Below are 16,416 nucleotides of genomic sequence, written 5' to 3' on the forward strand. Positions count from 1 at the left end.
TAATATTTGAAGAAAAAGCTCTGCTTCAATGCAGCCTCCTTGTAATAACAAAATATTTAGTATTTAAAAATCTCCAAATGTTTTTTCTCTTTCCTGCAATTATATAAGTATTTCTAAAATATTCTAGCCCTGGCTAGTGTAGCTCAGTGAATTGAGCACCAGCCTGTGAACGACAAGGTCACTTGTTCGATTCCCAGTCAGGGCACATTTCTGGGTTGTGGGCCAGGTCCCCAGTTGGAGGCATGTGAGAGGCAACTGATCGATGTATCTCTCACACATTGTTTTTCTCCCCCTCTTTCTCCCTCCTTTCTCCACTCTCTAAAAATAATAAATAAAATCTTTTTAAAAAATTAAATTAAAAAAAGATATTCTAAAACTTTAAATATGCCTCATGAGAAGTGTTGATCTACTAAATTAATAAAAGAGTAAGGGATTAAAAACAAACCATTAAACTCTGAAGACTAAAATAAAAAGCTCTTCACTCAACAGCTTATGATTTGTATTTGGCTCTCTACTAAATACCTGTCTGCCAATGAACCAGAGTATAGCACAGGGACTTCCTGAGTCGCTGACTTCAGGCACATTGATACTATTTAAAGGTGTCTCCAAATCTTACCTAGAGAGAGCCTGAGGTTTCTACAACATAACCATCTGGCAAATATCGTGCTGTTACTCCTTAGAAAAACCTATTGGAATCTAAGAAGCTCTAAGATTAACTGGATTCAAGAGAAAATAACCCACATAATTTACTCAGTATTATTTTTACCAATACTGAATCACATAAAACAAATTTACAGCTTAAAATATGAAGTCACTGTGCTGATTACAAGATAAAGTATTTCAGTCCTACCATACTGAGCTAACAGTTTAAAATGCTCCTTTCAGAATACTATAGCTTTAATAGTTTATTTAATCCCTAAAGAGAATAAAGACTAAAATCTAAACATAGTTTTCTAACATCTTAGCATTTTAGATAACCATTTAGACTTTGGCCTTAGAATTTATATAAAATTCTTAAAGACTTGAAGAGGAGGTAGAAAGCACAGTGACTTCATTAAAAAGAAATCACTATTTACAAATGTTCTCATGCATACTAATTATAAAAGAAATTCAGGGAATGGCTTCTCCAAAGCTCCAACCTTCCCCATGAATAGACTTTGTACTTACTGTAATGTTCACCTGGTCTTCAGCCAAAACAAATATTTTAATATAAAATTTAATAAATGGAACTAAAAGTATTATGTCTAATTTAAAATTCCATATTGTGTAAACTATTGATATTAACATAATTGAGTTTGTAAACAATCCATTTGTAGAAGCTAACCTTAGACAACTGTATTGACCCAAAGTATTTAGTAGGGCTCATCTGCAAAATGAAGGCTCAATGCCTGGAATTCATTAAAAGTGTTACATGTTTAATTTCTCCTGCCCTACAGCTCCATTGTCTCGTAAAAATTTTCCTTTGATGTCCCCCACTAAAAGAATTAAAGGAATATTGTAATTGAAATGTCATCAATAATTCACAAGACCCTCCTCCACAGCAATACATCTGATGAAATATTAATTGAGTTCCACAGACTGACAGTCTGCAGAGGAGCACTTGCCTGTAATTTGAACCACGAGTTCTGATCTTGCTGTAGCTCAGACCTGCCAAGAAGGCAATTATCTGGATGGTCTTGCCCAATCCCATTTCATCTCCCAGAATTCCTCCTGCCTGCTGGCAGTGCAATTCCCACAGCCACCTAACACCTGTCTGCTGGTACCTACAACAACAAACACCAACAAGAAAGAGAAAATGGCAAATGGTGGATAATACAGATCATAACAGAAAGTACTCATGAATTAATCATTTCACTAAGTTCTAGTAACAGTCAGAGAAACACGCTGGATGTGTGTTTTACACGGGTATTATATTTACAAAGTCATACATTTTTGATTACCTAGGCATCAAATCACAAATTTTTCTTTATAGAATGTTAACACATTTCTAATTAAACTGATAGATGGGATAATTAGGGACTATTTCCTTTCTTTTACAACATTAAAAATAGCTTGGTAAACAAGCATAAACTTATTATCTTTTATTCAGTATTTTGCTGGAAATATACCTTAAATATGTCTAGTTTTTTAAGTTCCAATAATTTTTGTATGAAAAAAAGTTATGAACAGCATCAAAAAGCAGGACAGAGAATGCCACAATTTACAGCATATACTGTTGAAAAGTATCTTGGTAATCATATCATTTTTTATAAGAAAAATTAAATTAAATTTTAAGGCCATAACAAGTCTGAATAATAGGGTTCCTCACAAAATTAATACATAACAGATGATTCTGTCATATTACTAGCATATGCAAAAAAGAACAGTTTAAAAGACTCAACAATACAAAAGGGCTTTTTAATATTTTAAAGCAGAATTTGATTCAGGGACTTTTTCATAGCTACAAAAACATCAGAACTATTAAAATTTATAAATCAGGAGTACAGGTCAAAGAGAAAAACATAGTCCCCTCTTTAAAAAAGATTGATATTTTTGTTTTCCAATAGCATGTTTAACCTACAATCTAAAAATGAAGCTTAAAAAAGAAATAAGGCAAAAAAATGGGGGGGGGATGAAAGATTTAACATCATGGAACAGTATAAAGATTATATGCCAAGTTAAAAAAAAAAAAAAAAAATCTAAAGTAAAACACACCTGAATTAAAAAACAATGAAATCCAAAGGATTTTTTTTTTTCATGGAAAATACCAAAGACTAATGACCCTCCCACCTTAAAAGAATATGATTTTATTGTGTTACTGCCCAAATGTTTACTATGTATGTATTTAGTACATACTTCTACCTATAATCTCACTATGAACTTCAGTCCCTGCTGAACTAGTTTTACTTACTCTCCTTTGAGTAAATATGTCATAATTAACTTTCCCCCAGTATTCTGCAAATCAATCCAAAAGTTTGACTTTATCTGTTGCCACAGTTATCTATCATATAAGAAAAACTCTGAATGACCATTTTGCTGCTTGCACCCTGGAAAAAAGGATTACAAATCAAAACATAATAAGTGAAGTATGGATAAAAGATAATTTAATTTGGGAAGAAGTACAAGTTCCACTAACACATTGCATGCAATCAGAGAATAACAGCAACCACTTAGGGAGCCTAGAGCCTACTGTCAGGGAGGTACCAGGCCAGGTTGTTTAGATATAGTCTCAAAACCACCCTGCAGGGGGATGACCAGCTCATTTTATAGTTAGGAAATGAAAGTACAAAGAGGTTAAGTAACTTGCCAAAGGTCACACTCCCAGGAAAAAATGAACAAGCCAGAATGAAATCCAGAACCTCAGATTCCAAACCACTTGAGATAATCTAGACCAGTGGTTCTCAACAAGGGGGTCATTTTGTTCCCTAGGGGACAATCTGAAGAGGATTGTCTAGAGACATGTTTGGTTGTTACAAACTGGGAAAGTGCTATTGTTATCTAGTGGTAGAAACCAAAGATGCTGGTCAACATCCTACAATGCAAAGGAATGGTCCCGACAACAAAGAATTATTCATAGTCCAAAATATCAGTAGTGTTGAAGGTGAGAAATTTAGATCTAGAATAAAAGTTGGTTGTGAACTGGCTAAAATCGACTAATCTCAGTTTTGGAAAAAGATGTATTCAAAAACTCTCCAAAAAAATTAATGTATAGTAGAGCCCTCTTATCTGTGGTTTGGCTTTCCACAGTTTCAATTACTTGCAGTCAATCACAGTCCAAAAATATTAAATGGAAAATTCCAGAAATAAACAATTCATGAGTTTTAAATCTGCACACCATCCTGAGTAGCACGATGAAATCTAGGGTCATCCCACTCCATTCTTCCAGGGACATAAATCACCCCTTTTCCAGTGTATACACACTATAAACACTCCCCGCCTCCCATTAGTCACTTAACTCTGTTACCACATCCACTGTTCAGATATTACAGTGCTTGTGTTCAGGTAACCTTACTTTACTTAATAATGACTCCTAAGCACAAGAGTAGTGATACTGGCAATTCAGATATGCCAAAGAGAAGAGAAGAGGTAAAAGTTTGGTACTATCCACAGTTTCAGGCATCTACTGGGGGGTCTTTAGGGAAAGTTAAACATTTTTACAAACTATGATACAACAGCAACAAAATACACTGCTCCTCCCATGAGACTAAAACATCACAAAATAACCACAGATAACTGATATGTTTTGACATTGTCACACTAATCCAGGTTTGCATTTACTAGTGCAGCTAAAAATAAGGTCAGAAGAGTAAGGTTTGTCATCCAATTGCTAAATTATAGAGATGAATGCATTTTCTGGGCAAACTTTCAAAACAGAATTTTCAAAGTTGAACATGATCTTGCAGAAAATAGCACTTAAATGGATTATTGTACCTTCTGAATCCCTTGTATACAATATCCTGTTGATTTAATTCCACAGAGTGCAGTAAATACAGTAAAAATATATATCTACAGTTTAAAATTAAATTGGCCTACCTAAAATTTAATCATAAAAGAAAAATAGAGACAATCAATCCTATTACTTTTTTCATATAGCAGAAGAAAAGGAACAAAGGTAGTTTTATAACATTTATGAACTATTTAAATCCTGTTTTTGAGAGATGAAAGACAAAAACAAAATACTTTCCAGGAATGTGCAATTAAGATAAATTAAAAGACAAATATATGTTTATATTAACTACAATAAGGTTAATAGTCAAATCACTGAATCATATATACTCTTAGTACACAAAGTTTGTAATAACTGCAAAACTGTTTGTGCTAGAAAATCTCACATTTATTAAAAAAATAAATATTCAACTTGAGTCTTGAGGATATTTACCAAATAACCTACTATACATGTAGAAGTATCCTGCCTTTGGTAAGTCAATTTAATCTGTAATTTGGGTATTTCTTTTGCTAGTACAACACTGATATTACCTAGCCTGTTACTAATAAGCAGCTGCTTTAGAGAAGAAAGCTAAGATGAAAAGAGCTGCCAATAAATTGCTTTATTTATTTTTCCATAGTTAATTTTCAGTTGGGAAAAGCAATAAACAAAGCAGTCACCTCTCCAAGCTATAAAATATCTCTAAAAATTACTAGAGAGATTCAGATTTTAATTTCTTTGCAGTTCTTCCATCCAGTTTGCAACCCAACCAAGACATTTCACATCTTTAAGATTCAGCTTAACATTTGGTGGGATAAAATAACTCTCCCCATCTTTGTCTTCTTCCCCACACTCCCAAGAAAAATTAAAACTATAAATAAAAACTCTTTGAGATGAAATATAAAAAGCATGTTTTTAAAATAGACATCTTGCAAAAGTTTAAAGCATGGCTGACAGATAAATTTATGAAGATTAAACATAACCATCTCGAAGAAGGGAGTTTGCATCCTGCAGCCAACTACCAAGTGACGATACAAAAAACAAAAAGAAGCCATTTAATGGTTTAACTTCCTATATGCATCTAAGAAGCCTTCCTAAAGTACCTTGTTAAGTCCCAAGAGTGATGAGATTGATAATGTGCCTAGGGAGACTTGCCCAGACCTTGTAGGCTTTAGGCATGCATCTATTGTGCAGCATCCGGTTATCTATAGCACTGGGGCCACCTCACATATGAAACATAGTTTCAAATAGCAACTTAATCCTGAAGGTGTTTGCCTACATCTTCTTTTTTGACATTAGAACATTGACATAAAATATTTAGATGCCCATTTGGTCAGCTCAGAAGTATTATACCCTTAGGTAAAGTATAGGGCACTCAGAAAATAATCTGAACAGTTTTTTTATTTCCACACAGAAGAAGAAAACCTCCCACTGCTGATTTTAATATACAACTCTTTTTGCTTAATTAACATGACTTAAGAAATTAGAGGTTTGGTTCCTTAAAATTTCTAAGAACAAAAATATAATTCAATGCAGCTGGCTTTTGAATATGTTGCTTTTAGTCTGCTAAGGCAGGTCCATATAGATTCATCAGTTTACAAACATACCCAATGCTCACTTTAGTCAATTTATTATCATCTAATTTTAATGAACAGCATGTGGCTAAAATTTCATTTCACAGTATCTGCATTTGTAATAAACTACAGCAAGCACCTAAGGGTAACTAGTGTGTAATTCCTAAAATATTAATCTGCACACAATGGCTTGATAACAGATATAAAGGAAAGAACACACGGCACATACTTAAAAAGCTTTTTGAACAGAAAACCTGGTATTTTAAAACCTTCCTCAAATTCAGCATCACTTTCCTCAGAATCATCTTCAAGCTTCGGACACTTCTCTTTGTCTTGCAGTCTCAGTTTATTCCATCTCCTACCATGAAAATAAAAAGCATATTTTCATTATTTTGATTATAAGACAGATTAAAATATATAGTTCTAAGTTATGCAAAGGAAAAAAACCCAGGCAAATTAGAATAATCTTATAGCTTTTTGCTGCCATTATTATTCCAAACACCAATATTCAATTCAACTAATTCTCTTTTCCTTCCTTCTCAATTCAATTCTTATTTAATTATTATAGCTGCACTAGAAATAGTTTTGTTAGGTCCCATTTCATTATCAAAACTACTTGCTCCTCTTCTGGCATACTGGAAGGGAAAATTTCTCTTCTAGTTCCTAAGATATATGACTTAATTCAGTGAAAATTTCAATATAACAAAGTATCACCAAAATGGCAATATAACAACAAAAAAAATTTACTTATAATCACTATTTCTGTGCTAAAAATATGCTAGTAATAGTATAAAACAGCACAGTATCTTGAACATAAAGCAAAATTTTGGTCAAAATTACTATATATCTCATTCACATATTGATTAGTAAATTGGGGCGGGGTATCAACAATATAAAAGTACTAAGCAAAACAGAGACAGACTCACAGAGAGCAGATGACAGCTACGGGGGAGTGTTGGGGAGGGAGGGATAGAGCAAAAAAGAAAAAAAGAGAAAAAAACTCACGGACACAGACAACAGTGCGGGGATTGCATGGCGGGGAGTGGTGTGGAGAGATGGAGAAGGGTTAAAGGGGGGATAAATGATGATGGAAGGAGGGACTTGGAGTGGTAAACATACAATACAGTGTACAGATGATGTGTTGTGAATTGTGCACCTGAAACCTGTATAATTTTGCTAACCAATGCCACCCTAATAAATTCAATAAAAAGGGGGGGGACGACAATATGGGTACTGATAGTTATTCTACTGAGAAAAAGTGTTCACTAAATAAAATCTAAATTATAAATTTAGTAATATGATGCTTTTCACATATAAAATACAATGCATATTTATATTTCAGAGGGTAATACTATGTATGCATAAAAGGAAAATGTCTAAACATCTAAAAGTCTTAGCAATACACCAAGGTTGTTGGGAAGGTGCAGCCATTTAGCCAGATTAATTCTGTATTCATATAACTATAATGAAGTGGTGTAATGAATTCAAAAAAAGTGAACAGCCTCACATTCTATTCACCTCCGAAACAGATGAGTTTTTTCAGTATGCATGCAAGTGACATTTTGGATTTCACAATATGATGGAAATTAATGAAAGGAATAATATGATAAATGCCTTTGAAATAAAAGGCTCACAGAAGGGAATGAGAACAGCAACATATATAAGAAGGCATTTATCTGCCACTTGTTATGTAAGAATAATAGAGAACATGTAAGGGAGGATAAAGGAGAAAATGGAAGCTACTTCCAGGGGCTTTTCCACACTAATGGCTTGTCTTGGCTCATGCTTCAGATTTTCTTAAACCCTCTCAAACAAGCAGCATCTGGCCTCAGCAAGCCTCGTACCTCTTGCTAAATGGCCCCAGGCCTGGCACTAGCAGCAGCTGGCCTTGGTTCACTGCTTGGTCTCACCTGGGTACCTTCAAGCTCAGCAGAAGTAACAGCCATCTGCAGATTGCTTTGTATCTTATGCTGTGTGACCCTGGACAGAACACAGACAGTGGCTAACCTTGGATGTGCCAACAGCAATCAAAGCTCAACTACAAAAAGAGGGTGTACATAGTCCCTACAGAGAGCATACCCTGAGTACCCAGCTTGGGTAATAGGGGAGGCTGTGTCACTGGACCCTACAGCATACCTACTACATCAGGACACTCCACCAAGCCTGAGAGACAGAGCAGGTCTACCTAATACTCAGAAACAAACACAAGGAGGCTGCCAAAATGAGGAGACAAACATGGCCCAAATGAAAGAACAGAACAAAACTCCAAAAAAAGAACTAAACAAAATGGATTCAAGCAAGCTACCTGATGAAGAGTTCAAAACACTAGTTATAAGGATGCTCAAGGGTCTTAGTGAGAACTTCAACAGTATGGAAAAGGGCATGGGAACCATAAAAAAGATCCAGTCAGAAATGAAGGATACACTAACTGAAATAAATAACAATTTATAGGGGATCGACAGTAGAGTGGATGAAACCAAGAATCAAATCAGTGATTTAGAATATAAGAAAGCAAAAAACACCCAATCAGAACAGCAAGAAGAAAAAAGAATCCAAAAAAATGAGGATAGTATAGGGACCCTCTGGGACAACTTCAAGCATACCAACATTCACATCATGAGGGTGCTGGAAGAAAAGAGTACGAGAAATTGGAAACCTATTTGAAAAAATAATGACAGAGAACTTCCCTAACTTGGTGAAGGAAATAGACATTCAAGTCCAGGAAGTGTAGAGAGTCCCAAACACGATGAACCCAAAGAGGTCTACATCAAGACACATCATAATTAAAATGCCAAAGGCTAAAGATAAAGAGAGAATCTTAAAAGCAGCAAGAGAAAAGCAGTTCGTTACCTAAAAGGGAGCTCCCATAGGACTGTCAGCTGATTTGCAGGCTAGAAGGAATTAGCGAGAAATATTCATTCAAAGTGGTGAAAAGCAAGGACCTACAATCAAGAACACTCTATCCAGCAAAGCTATCATTTAGAATTGAAGGACAGATAAAGAGCTTCCCAGATAAGAAAAAGCTAAAGGACTACATCACCACCAAGCCAGCATTATATGAGATGTTAAAGGCTCTTCTTTAAGAAGAAAAAGACCACAAATATGAATAATAAAACGGCAAAAAAATACATACCTATCAACAATTGAATCTAAAAAAATAAAGAAGCAGAGCAGATACAGAATCATAGATACATAGAACATTTTGATGGTTGGCAGATGGGAAGGGGTTCTGGGGAATGGCTTTAAAAAGGTAAAGGGATTAAGAAGTACAAATGGGTAGTTACAGAATAGTCATGAATATGTAAAGTACAGCATAGGAAATGGGTTACCCAAAGAATGCATGACTCATGGACGTGGACAACATCGTGGGGATTGCCTGAGGGAGCGAGGGAAGAACTGGATGGAGAGGGGCAAATATGGAAATATTGGGACAACTATAATAGCATAATTAATAAAATATAATTTAAAAATATAAAAAGAAATCAGGAAAAGAAAATGGAAGGATAACATTGCATACACTGTCCAGTTAGAGGAATGTTATATTTTCCGGTATTAAAACCAAACTAGCAGAGACCAAAAAGAGTGACAGGCAACCACATCCAGGTTGCTGCTTAAAGCATATTCTCTGATAAATCTTTGCCTTGATGAAATTTCAACTCCTCAAAGTAACAAAAAGAAGGGTTAGCTGAAGTTGAATTGTAACCAGTAAGGAAGAACCAGCTGGTGATGTGAAAATGCCTCTCAGGGCACTAAAAGAACCTACAAATCAGCACTGCTGGTAATTCCAGAGAAGAACAGCAAATGGAAGAGGCGATAAAAGGCCAAGTGTAAAGAAATAGCTATCATATAACGTTTAATATGTGATAGTCTTTTTATGTAAAACATTTACCTTTTTTGTGCTTATCTTCTAAAGGCAATCTCTTCCTCTTTTATTTGTATTTTTCTTCCTTATTAATCATTTTCATGCAACTGACAAAATGAAGCAGCTCTATGCAGCTATAATAGTCTGCTACTCTTCTGAGTTTCACATTATCTATAAATTTAGTTCAGTGCAATGGCATATAGCAGTGGTTCTCAACAAGGGGCAAACTGATCATCCACTGCCTCCCCCTTCTTTGCCCCCAGGGTCATTTGACAATACCTGCAGACATATTTGGTTGTTACAACTGCTGGGGGAGGGGAGATATTCTACTAACATCTAGCCCACTGAGGCCAGGGATGTTGCTAAGCATCCTATAATGTACAAGACAGTCCTCTACAACAAAATGTTATCTGATCTCAAATGTCTGTAGTGCTAGGGCTGAGGAACCCTAGTATATAGGTATCTCTTACTAGTGGGACTTAGATGTTCATACATTTTCCATATATATATATATATATATATATATATATATATATATATATGAATTCTTGCTACTCACTACCTGAAATTTAGCAAGCAAGCAAATTCAGATGAAATATTCCTCAGTATTCAAACTTAGTATCACAGTTCAGAACCAAACATCTGCATAACAAAAGGTATCTGTATTTAGCAAGTTTGTGGATAATGCGAAATTTGAGGGAAAACCACAAAACCTATCACAGCCACTTAAGATAATTTTATAAAAAGAAAAAGAAAAAGAAAACCACCAGTAGTGCTAGCTTTAGAAGTATGGCACAACATGTCATTAAATATTTTACATGTAAGAGGATCACCTAACAAACTTCATTGATAATCACTATTTTCTTAGACTGAGCCAGGAAGTCTTTATGGCTATTACATTTCCTACTGAATCGCTCTGTATCAAGAGGGTTTCAGCTTCCTCCTCCTCCTCCCTTCTCCCCCGCTCCTAAACTACAGGCATCAGGTCCCCACAGAACACACAGCACCTAGGAAACCACAAGAGGCACTACAGAAATGACTGCATTCCAGCACCTTCCACTTCACAAAGAAAGATGAAAAGAAACAAACATTTATTCAGTCTAGCTAAAGGATGAATAAAGGTGATGGGGAAAAATCATTTTTGCATACAAATATTTATATCATTGTGAAAACAAATCACCCCAGTAGAATCACATACACATTATTAAAGACAGAAAATACCAGCTATAAACCACATGCATATATGACTCGGGCTAAGATTCTTTCATTACCCGAAGCAGCAATTCCTCATGTGGTCTATAGACCTGACCATCTAACTAGTGCCACTGTGCAGAGCAGCACAAAGTGCTAACTGACAAGAAGTATAAGGCACCTGTTCAGGTGGAGGAGAGCCAGATTACCCTGAATTCTGAGAGAAACACGGCAGGCTTTTCCCATCCTAGATGCCATCAAGAATCACATCCTCTTTTTAGAGTGCTTGACCCACTTCTCCTATATCCTGAAGGCTGAGTCATCTGCCCGGCCAGCAGATGTCAAGGGGGATTCTGTACTATGAAAAAGCTGGGTTGGACAAATGCAGTAAGCACAGGCCAAAACATAAAATCCTGGACTCAGTTTAGAATCAAATTCTGACTGCTGCTTATTAGCTCCTTAACCCATAGCAAGTAAATTAACCTCTTTAGCATCTAAGTTTCCTCAACTGTGAGATGGAGAGAACAGCATTCCCTTCACTGCATTTGGGGTAGGATTAAATGAGGTGTCATACTTAGTAGCATAAGCCTAACATAAAATAAGTGCTAAATGAATTAAAATGCTATTATATTCTATACATAATGCTACCTACATGTGCAAAACCCTCACACAACCCTGAGGCAGGAACTATTACTATGTTCACTTACAGAGGGGAAAATGACAGCAACATATAGTCCAGTACAATCCCATGTGATAAAGCAAAACACCACAGTTTGACAGAACTCCCTGAACATGTATATTTGAACTAAAACTAAAATAGTTTACCAAATGAATGCTGCGTAAACTACTATGAATAACATGATCACCATGAATAAAGACACCTAGCCATCAGAGGGTACCTACTGGAATAAGTCTGTAATATTTAGATTTGTAAACAGTGAACTGTCATGAAGTACAGCCATCTTTTATATGATGTGACCCAAAAAAAGGCACAGAATGACTTAAAATTAGTTGATGGTGGTGATGCAGAGAGATCTGATCAGATCACGGGGGAGAAGTAGGGAGGGGTCGTAGGAGTTTGCTGAGACAATGGAAAGCAGTCTAGGATGGGATTGGCTGACAAGTTGATTGCCTCCAGAGTGCATGGAATTATGGGCTAGAAGACTTGAAACAAAAGAGGGCTATCTCTCTGGCTCGGGGGCTCTCAGGCTGGCTCTCTTTTTCCTCGAGGATGCCTGGATGATCATGCTGCAGCTGCCTGCATTTCCCAACGGACAGTATTTTGGATGAGAAGGATCTCCAAGCACAGCCTAGGATCCGGCTGGCCTGGCAGAGGGTGGCAGGTTTATTCTTTGGGTGCTCTAGAGGGAAAAGGCTCTGAGGCAGAAGCCTGCCATTCTTCCAAAATTGTGTAGCTTTTGTATCTTATGTTGTTTTAGTTTGTAAATTAACCCTATAGAAATAAGATAACTAAAAACTAACAGGGGAATGATAGAACCCAGGTGTTAATTGATAGGCTTAAGTGACTAATTCTTGTAGAAAGCTGTTATTCCAAAATTGTGAAGCTTTTGAATAGACTCCTTTCCTTTATCACCAAAAATTTGCCTCTGAAATTTTGCCTACAGGGCGGCAGCAGGACTCCAACGTGCTGTTCAGTAACCTAAAAATTAGAAATGGCTCCAAAATGTCTTAATTCTGTTACTTCAATACTTAAGCCAGATGACTGATTTAAAATTTGAAGGAGGCAGTAAGCAGTCTGACATTTACATTTTTGAAAAAGAAACTTTTGTCAGTTTTCTGTTCTCTCATTTTTAAAAATCCACACATGTAACAGTCACAGCTGCAGCCACATAAAACCAAGCAGGCATGGTGTTTCTGGCAGTGTCTCACATAACTACCACAGTCAGCCTGCTGTTGACTCCAATGGCAGCCACTTAGAAGAGAACCTAGTAATAAACATAAACTTTAATTCCAATCAGATGCAGGCAGAGAAAACACTCCCTGACTTCCCTACATTCATGCAGGAATGAGAACCTGGCCCAGGCTATGGGGCCTGGGGCTGATACTACAATACAGTAACAATCTATCAGAAGTAACTCAGAACCAGGGCCAGATGGCTAGCAACATGGCACTGCATTACCAGCTAAAAGGCACCAAACAATAAATACTTCCTTCAGTTGTAACCTACTGTGGTACCTTGTCAACGAAACCATAACAATGCACCTGAGAGCTACCTGCCACCACTTACAGTTAATTTATTTCCAAAAGAGAATTTCCAGCATGTCAAGGATGTTCAATACGCACACATGGAAAGAAACACCTAGCTGACATTATGTCACACCTTGTGGCTTCATGTCTGTGCATTGACATTACTGCACTGTCCCCAACCTCCCTCCCTCCCTCCCTCCAATGCACACATCCACACACTCCGTGGATCCTGCAGACCGCTGCCCAAGAAGTTTCTCCAGAGAAGGAAGTCTTCCCTGACCCATCCAGTTAGCCATTCTGTCCTGTAGGTGCCTTCCCAGTCCCATGGAACCTTGGGCACACCTGGTGTCTCTACTAGAGCAGTCATCAAGTTTAGCATCTTTCCTTTATAACTTTTCTTTTAAAAAAAATTTTTTTTTTTAAATTTCATTTATTTATTTTTTAGAGAGGGGCGAAGGGAGAGAGAATAAGAGGGAGAGAAACATCAATGTGTGGTTGCCTCTCATGCACCCCCAACTGGGGACCTGACCCACAACCCAGGTATGTGCCCCAAATGGGAATTGAACTGGTGACCCTTTGGTTTGCAGGCTAGAGCTGTCCACTGAGCCACACCAGCCAGGGCAAGTTTGGCATCTTTTGGAATCCTTATATGTCTACCTATAAGACTGAAGCCACTTGATATTAGAGACCTTCTTAGTCATTTTTATATTCCTAGAGACTAGTATAAATGCCAACCTCACCACAGACACTTCGGTAAATGCTGAATGAATGAATGAATGAATGAGGTTAAGAAACAGGCCAGGGATAAGGAAAACAAGAGGGACTGGCTTGAAAATGATCAAAGTTGATCACTCAGAAATGGGTTGAAGAAACTTCCAGTTCTATCTCATTTACAGCCTACCACCTGGTGCATTTTCTACTCCTTCTACACATATGACTTTAAGGTACGACTCCTGGCTGTAGCCACAGGTTAAGGTCCACTACAAAGAATCAGCCATAGCAAACAGTAATTGCAAAATCAGAAAAATTCTTAATTTAGAATTTTATAACAAAAAAATGTTATATTGAATATAAAAATTTTGTAAGTTATATTCAAGTCCGGAAGTCTGTTTTTTTGGTTTTTCCAGCAGATTCACTTTGCAACTGGGTTCAGCGTACCAGCTGATGGAAAGAATCATAAACCCCAAGTTAGGTCCAAGCTTCCCTAGGATAGTTGGAAAGGCTGGGCAAAAGATTAAATAATTTGTCTTCTGGTAGAGGAAAAAAGATGTTTGAGTAGCTAGCCCTAAGGTACAATATATTTACATTAGTAAAAAGGAAATAATGTTTTTGATGTTCCCACCTTCATCTTTTTAATCCATACACATAATAGTCACAGCTGCAAGCAAATAAAATGAGTGCATTATTCACTTAAGGCTGGGGTGATCTAACTCCTACAGTTCCTCAGTTTCCAGTGGCAGCCACTAGAGAAAAACCCAGTAAAAAACATAGATATAAGACATCCACTGAGAGTGAAAACTGGATGTAGGCAGAGAGCTGCAGTATAAGTCTGTAATAGGTAAAGAGAGGTCTGAACTGTAAACTATTTTTTAATCCTCACCCAAGGATATGCTTACTGATTAGAGAGAAATAGAAAAGGAAGGAGGGAAGGAGGGAAGGAGGGAGGGAGGGAGGGAGAGAGGGATTAAGTGGGGAGGAAGGGAGGGGGGAGGCGGAAAGGGGGAAAAGAGGAAAAGGGGAAAAGGGGAGAGGGGAGGGAGGGAGGGAGAGAGAGAGAGAGAGACATCGATGTGAGAAAGGAACATCAATCGGTTGCCTTCCTTACGTGCCCCAACCAGGGATCAAACCACAACCTTTTGGTGCACAGAACAATATTCCAACCAACTAATCCACCCAACCAGAGCAGAGATATGAACTTTAAAAACACCATTTAAGGGTGGAGGTGAAAGATGGTATAAGGGGGATAAATGGTAATGGAAAAAAATACAATAAAAATAAATAAATGAAAAAAACATCATTTAACAATTAATTGCTACATTCGCCTCCTTGACCACAAAATGAATCAAATATGAGGTTCTTATAGAACTAAATGTGATTACATATGTATACCCTTTGGAAACTCGTTTTTTTGTTTTGTTTTTTTTTAACATAACATACTCTTATAATTATTGTCAGAATACAGAAAAAAGGTAAAATTGAGACATTTTAGTTAATTGCAGCTCACAAGTCTAAAGGCCATCATGCTAACCCCAACCTTACGTAAGCCAAAATCTGGATTATTATAGGCCACTCTGCGCATGCCATCCTACACATCTAGGACAGCAAGACTGTGGGAACCAAGCCTTATAAGGGACAACAGAAGGATCTGGAACACCGACTTTAGAACAGAGAGAACTATACAAGAGCAAAACAAATTCTAAAACTTCAATTTAAATTTGTAACAAAGAAAAATGTCAGTGCTAAACGTTTGAGGAAAGATGGCCTTCATTTTTGTAGAATAGTGTGATTTCTTCCCTACCTGGAAACTGTGCAGATGAGTTCAAACTCACTTTTCACTGGATACCTGCCATCTTTTCCAAAAACAGTAAAATCAGTTTAGTTCTTTTGACTACAGATCATCTGGGGTGAACAAATACTTAAAGATGCATTTAACATCAGCAAACCAATATACTCAACTGCCTATGGCTAAGAATCCCTTACAGATTAGCCTAATTTGCTAAATTAAGATACTCAGTGTCTTACTTTTCTTATCTGTCTTTTCATGGTCTATCTAGGTGGACTTAATTGGCACATCTAAGCAGATGAAACACCCTTAGTTATGAGTCCAGATTTCACAGAGTAAATTAAGACTGATGCAGACAATTATGCACTGGAGCTGAGAATGAGAGGTGTGTGCAGATCACAAAGCAAAATTAGTCTTCATTTGTGTTTTAACTTCATCTTTTAAAAGAAGCCAAGACATACTCTAAGAAAATTCCTTAAGGGAATAACTTTTTCTTCTCTTTAAAACAGATATTTAGAAGAAAAAAAGAAAAAAGGACATAGTTTTATTTCTTGAGAAAGAAATTAACTCCAAGAAACTGATTATATTTAGGTTTCTGGATCAAGTCTAGGTTAAACTTTCACTAAAATCAGGTTTTTAGGAATCAAATGAGATTCAGTTTTGTTTTTTTAAA

General features: G+C 36.7%; 1 protein-coding gene across 1 annotated transcript in view; it reads right to left on the minus strand.

The window, feature by feature from the left end:
• ERCC6 (ERCC excision repair 6, chromatin remodeling factor) overlaps positions 1–16,416 on the minus strand; it is a 79,509-nt gene that overhangs the window by 39,852 nt on the left and 23,241 nt on the right. Inside the window, exons 6-7 of the mRNA XM_090278360.1 lie at positions 6,209–6,337; positions 1,605–1,763 (exon numbers count right to left, since the gene is read on the minus strand). Of these exons, the coding sequence (XP_090134486.1) occupies positions 1,605–1,763; positions 6,209–6,337 (288 nt within the window). The remainder of the gene's footprint in view (positions 1–1,604; positions 1,764–6,208; positions 6,338–16,416) is intronic.

Source organism: Furipterus horrens, unplaced genomic scaffold, assembly GCF_987537825.1.
Source record: "Furipterus horrens unplaced genomic scaffold, mFurHor1.1.pri manual_scaffold_5, whole genome shotgun sequence".
Classification (NCBI taxonomy): domain Eukaryota; kingdom Metazoa; phylum Chordata; class Mammalia; order Chiroptera; family Furipteridae; genus Furipterus; species Furipterus horrens.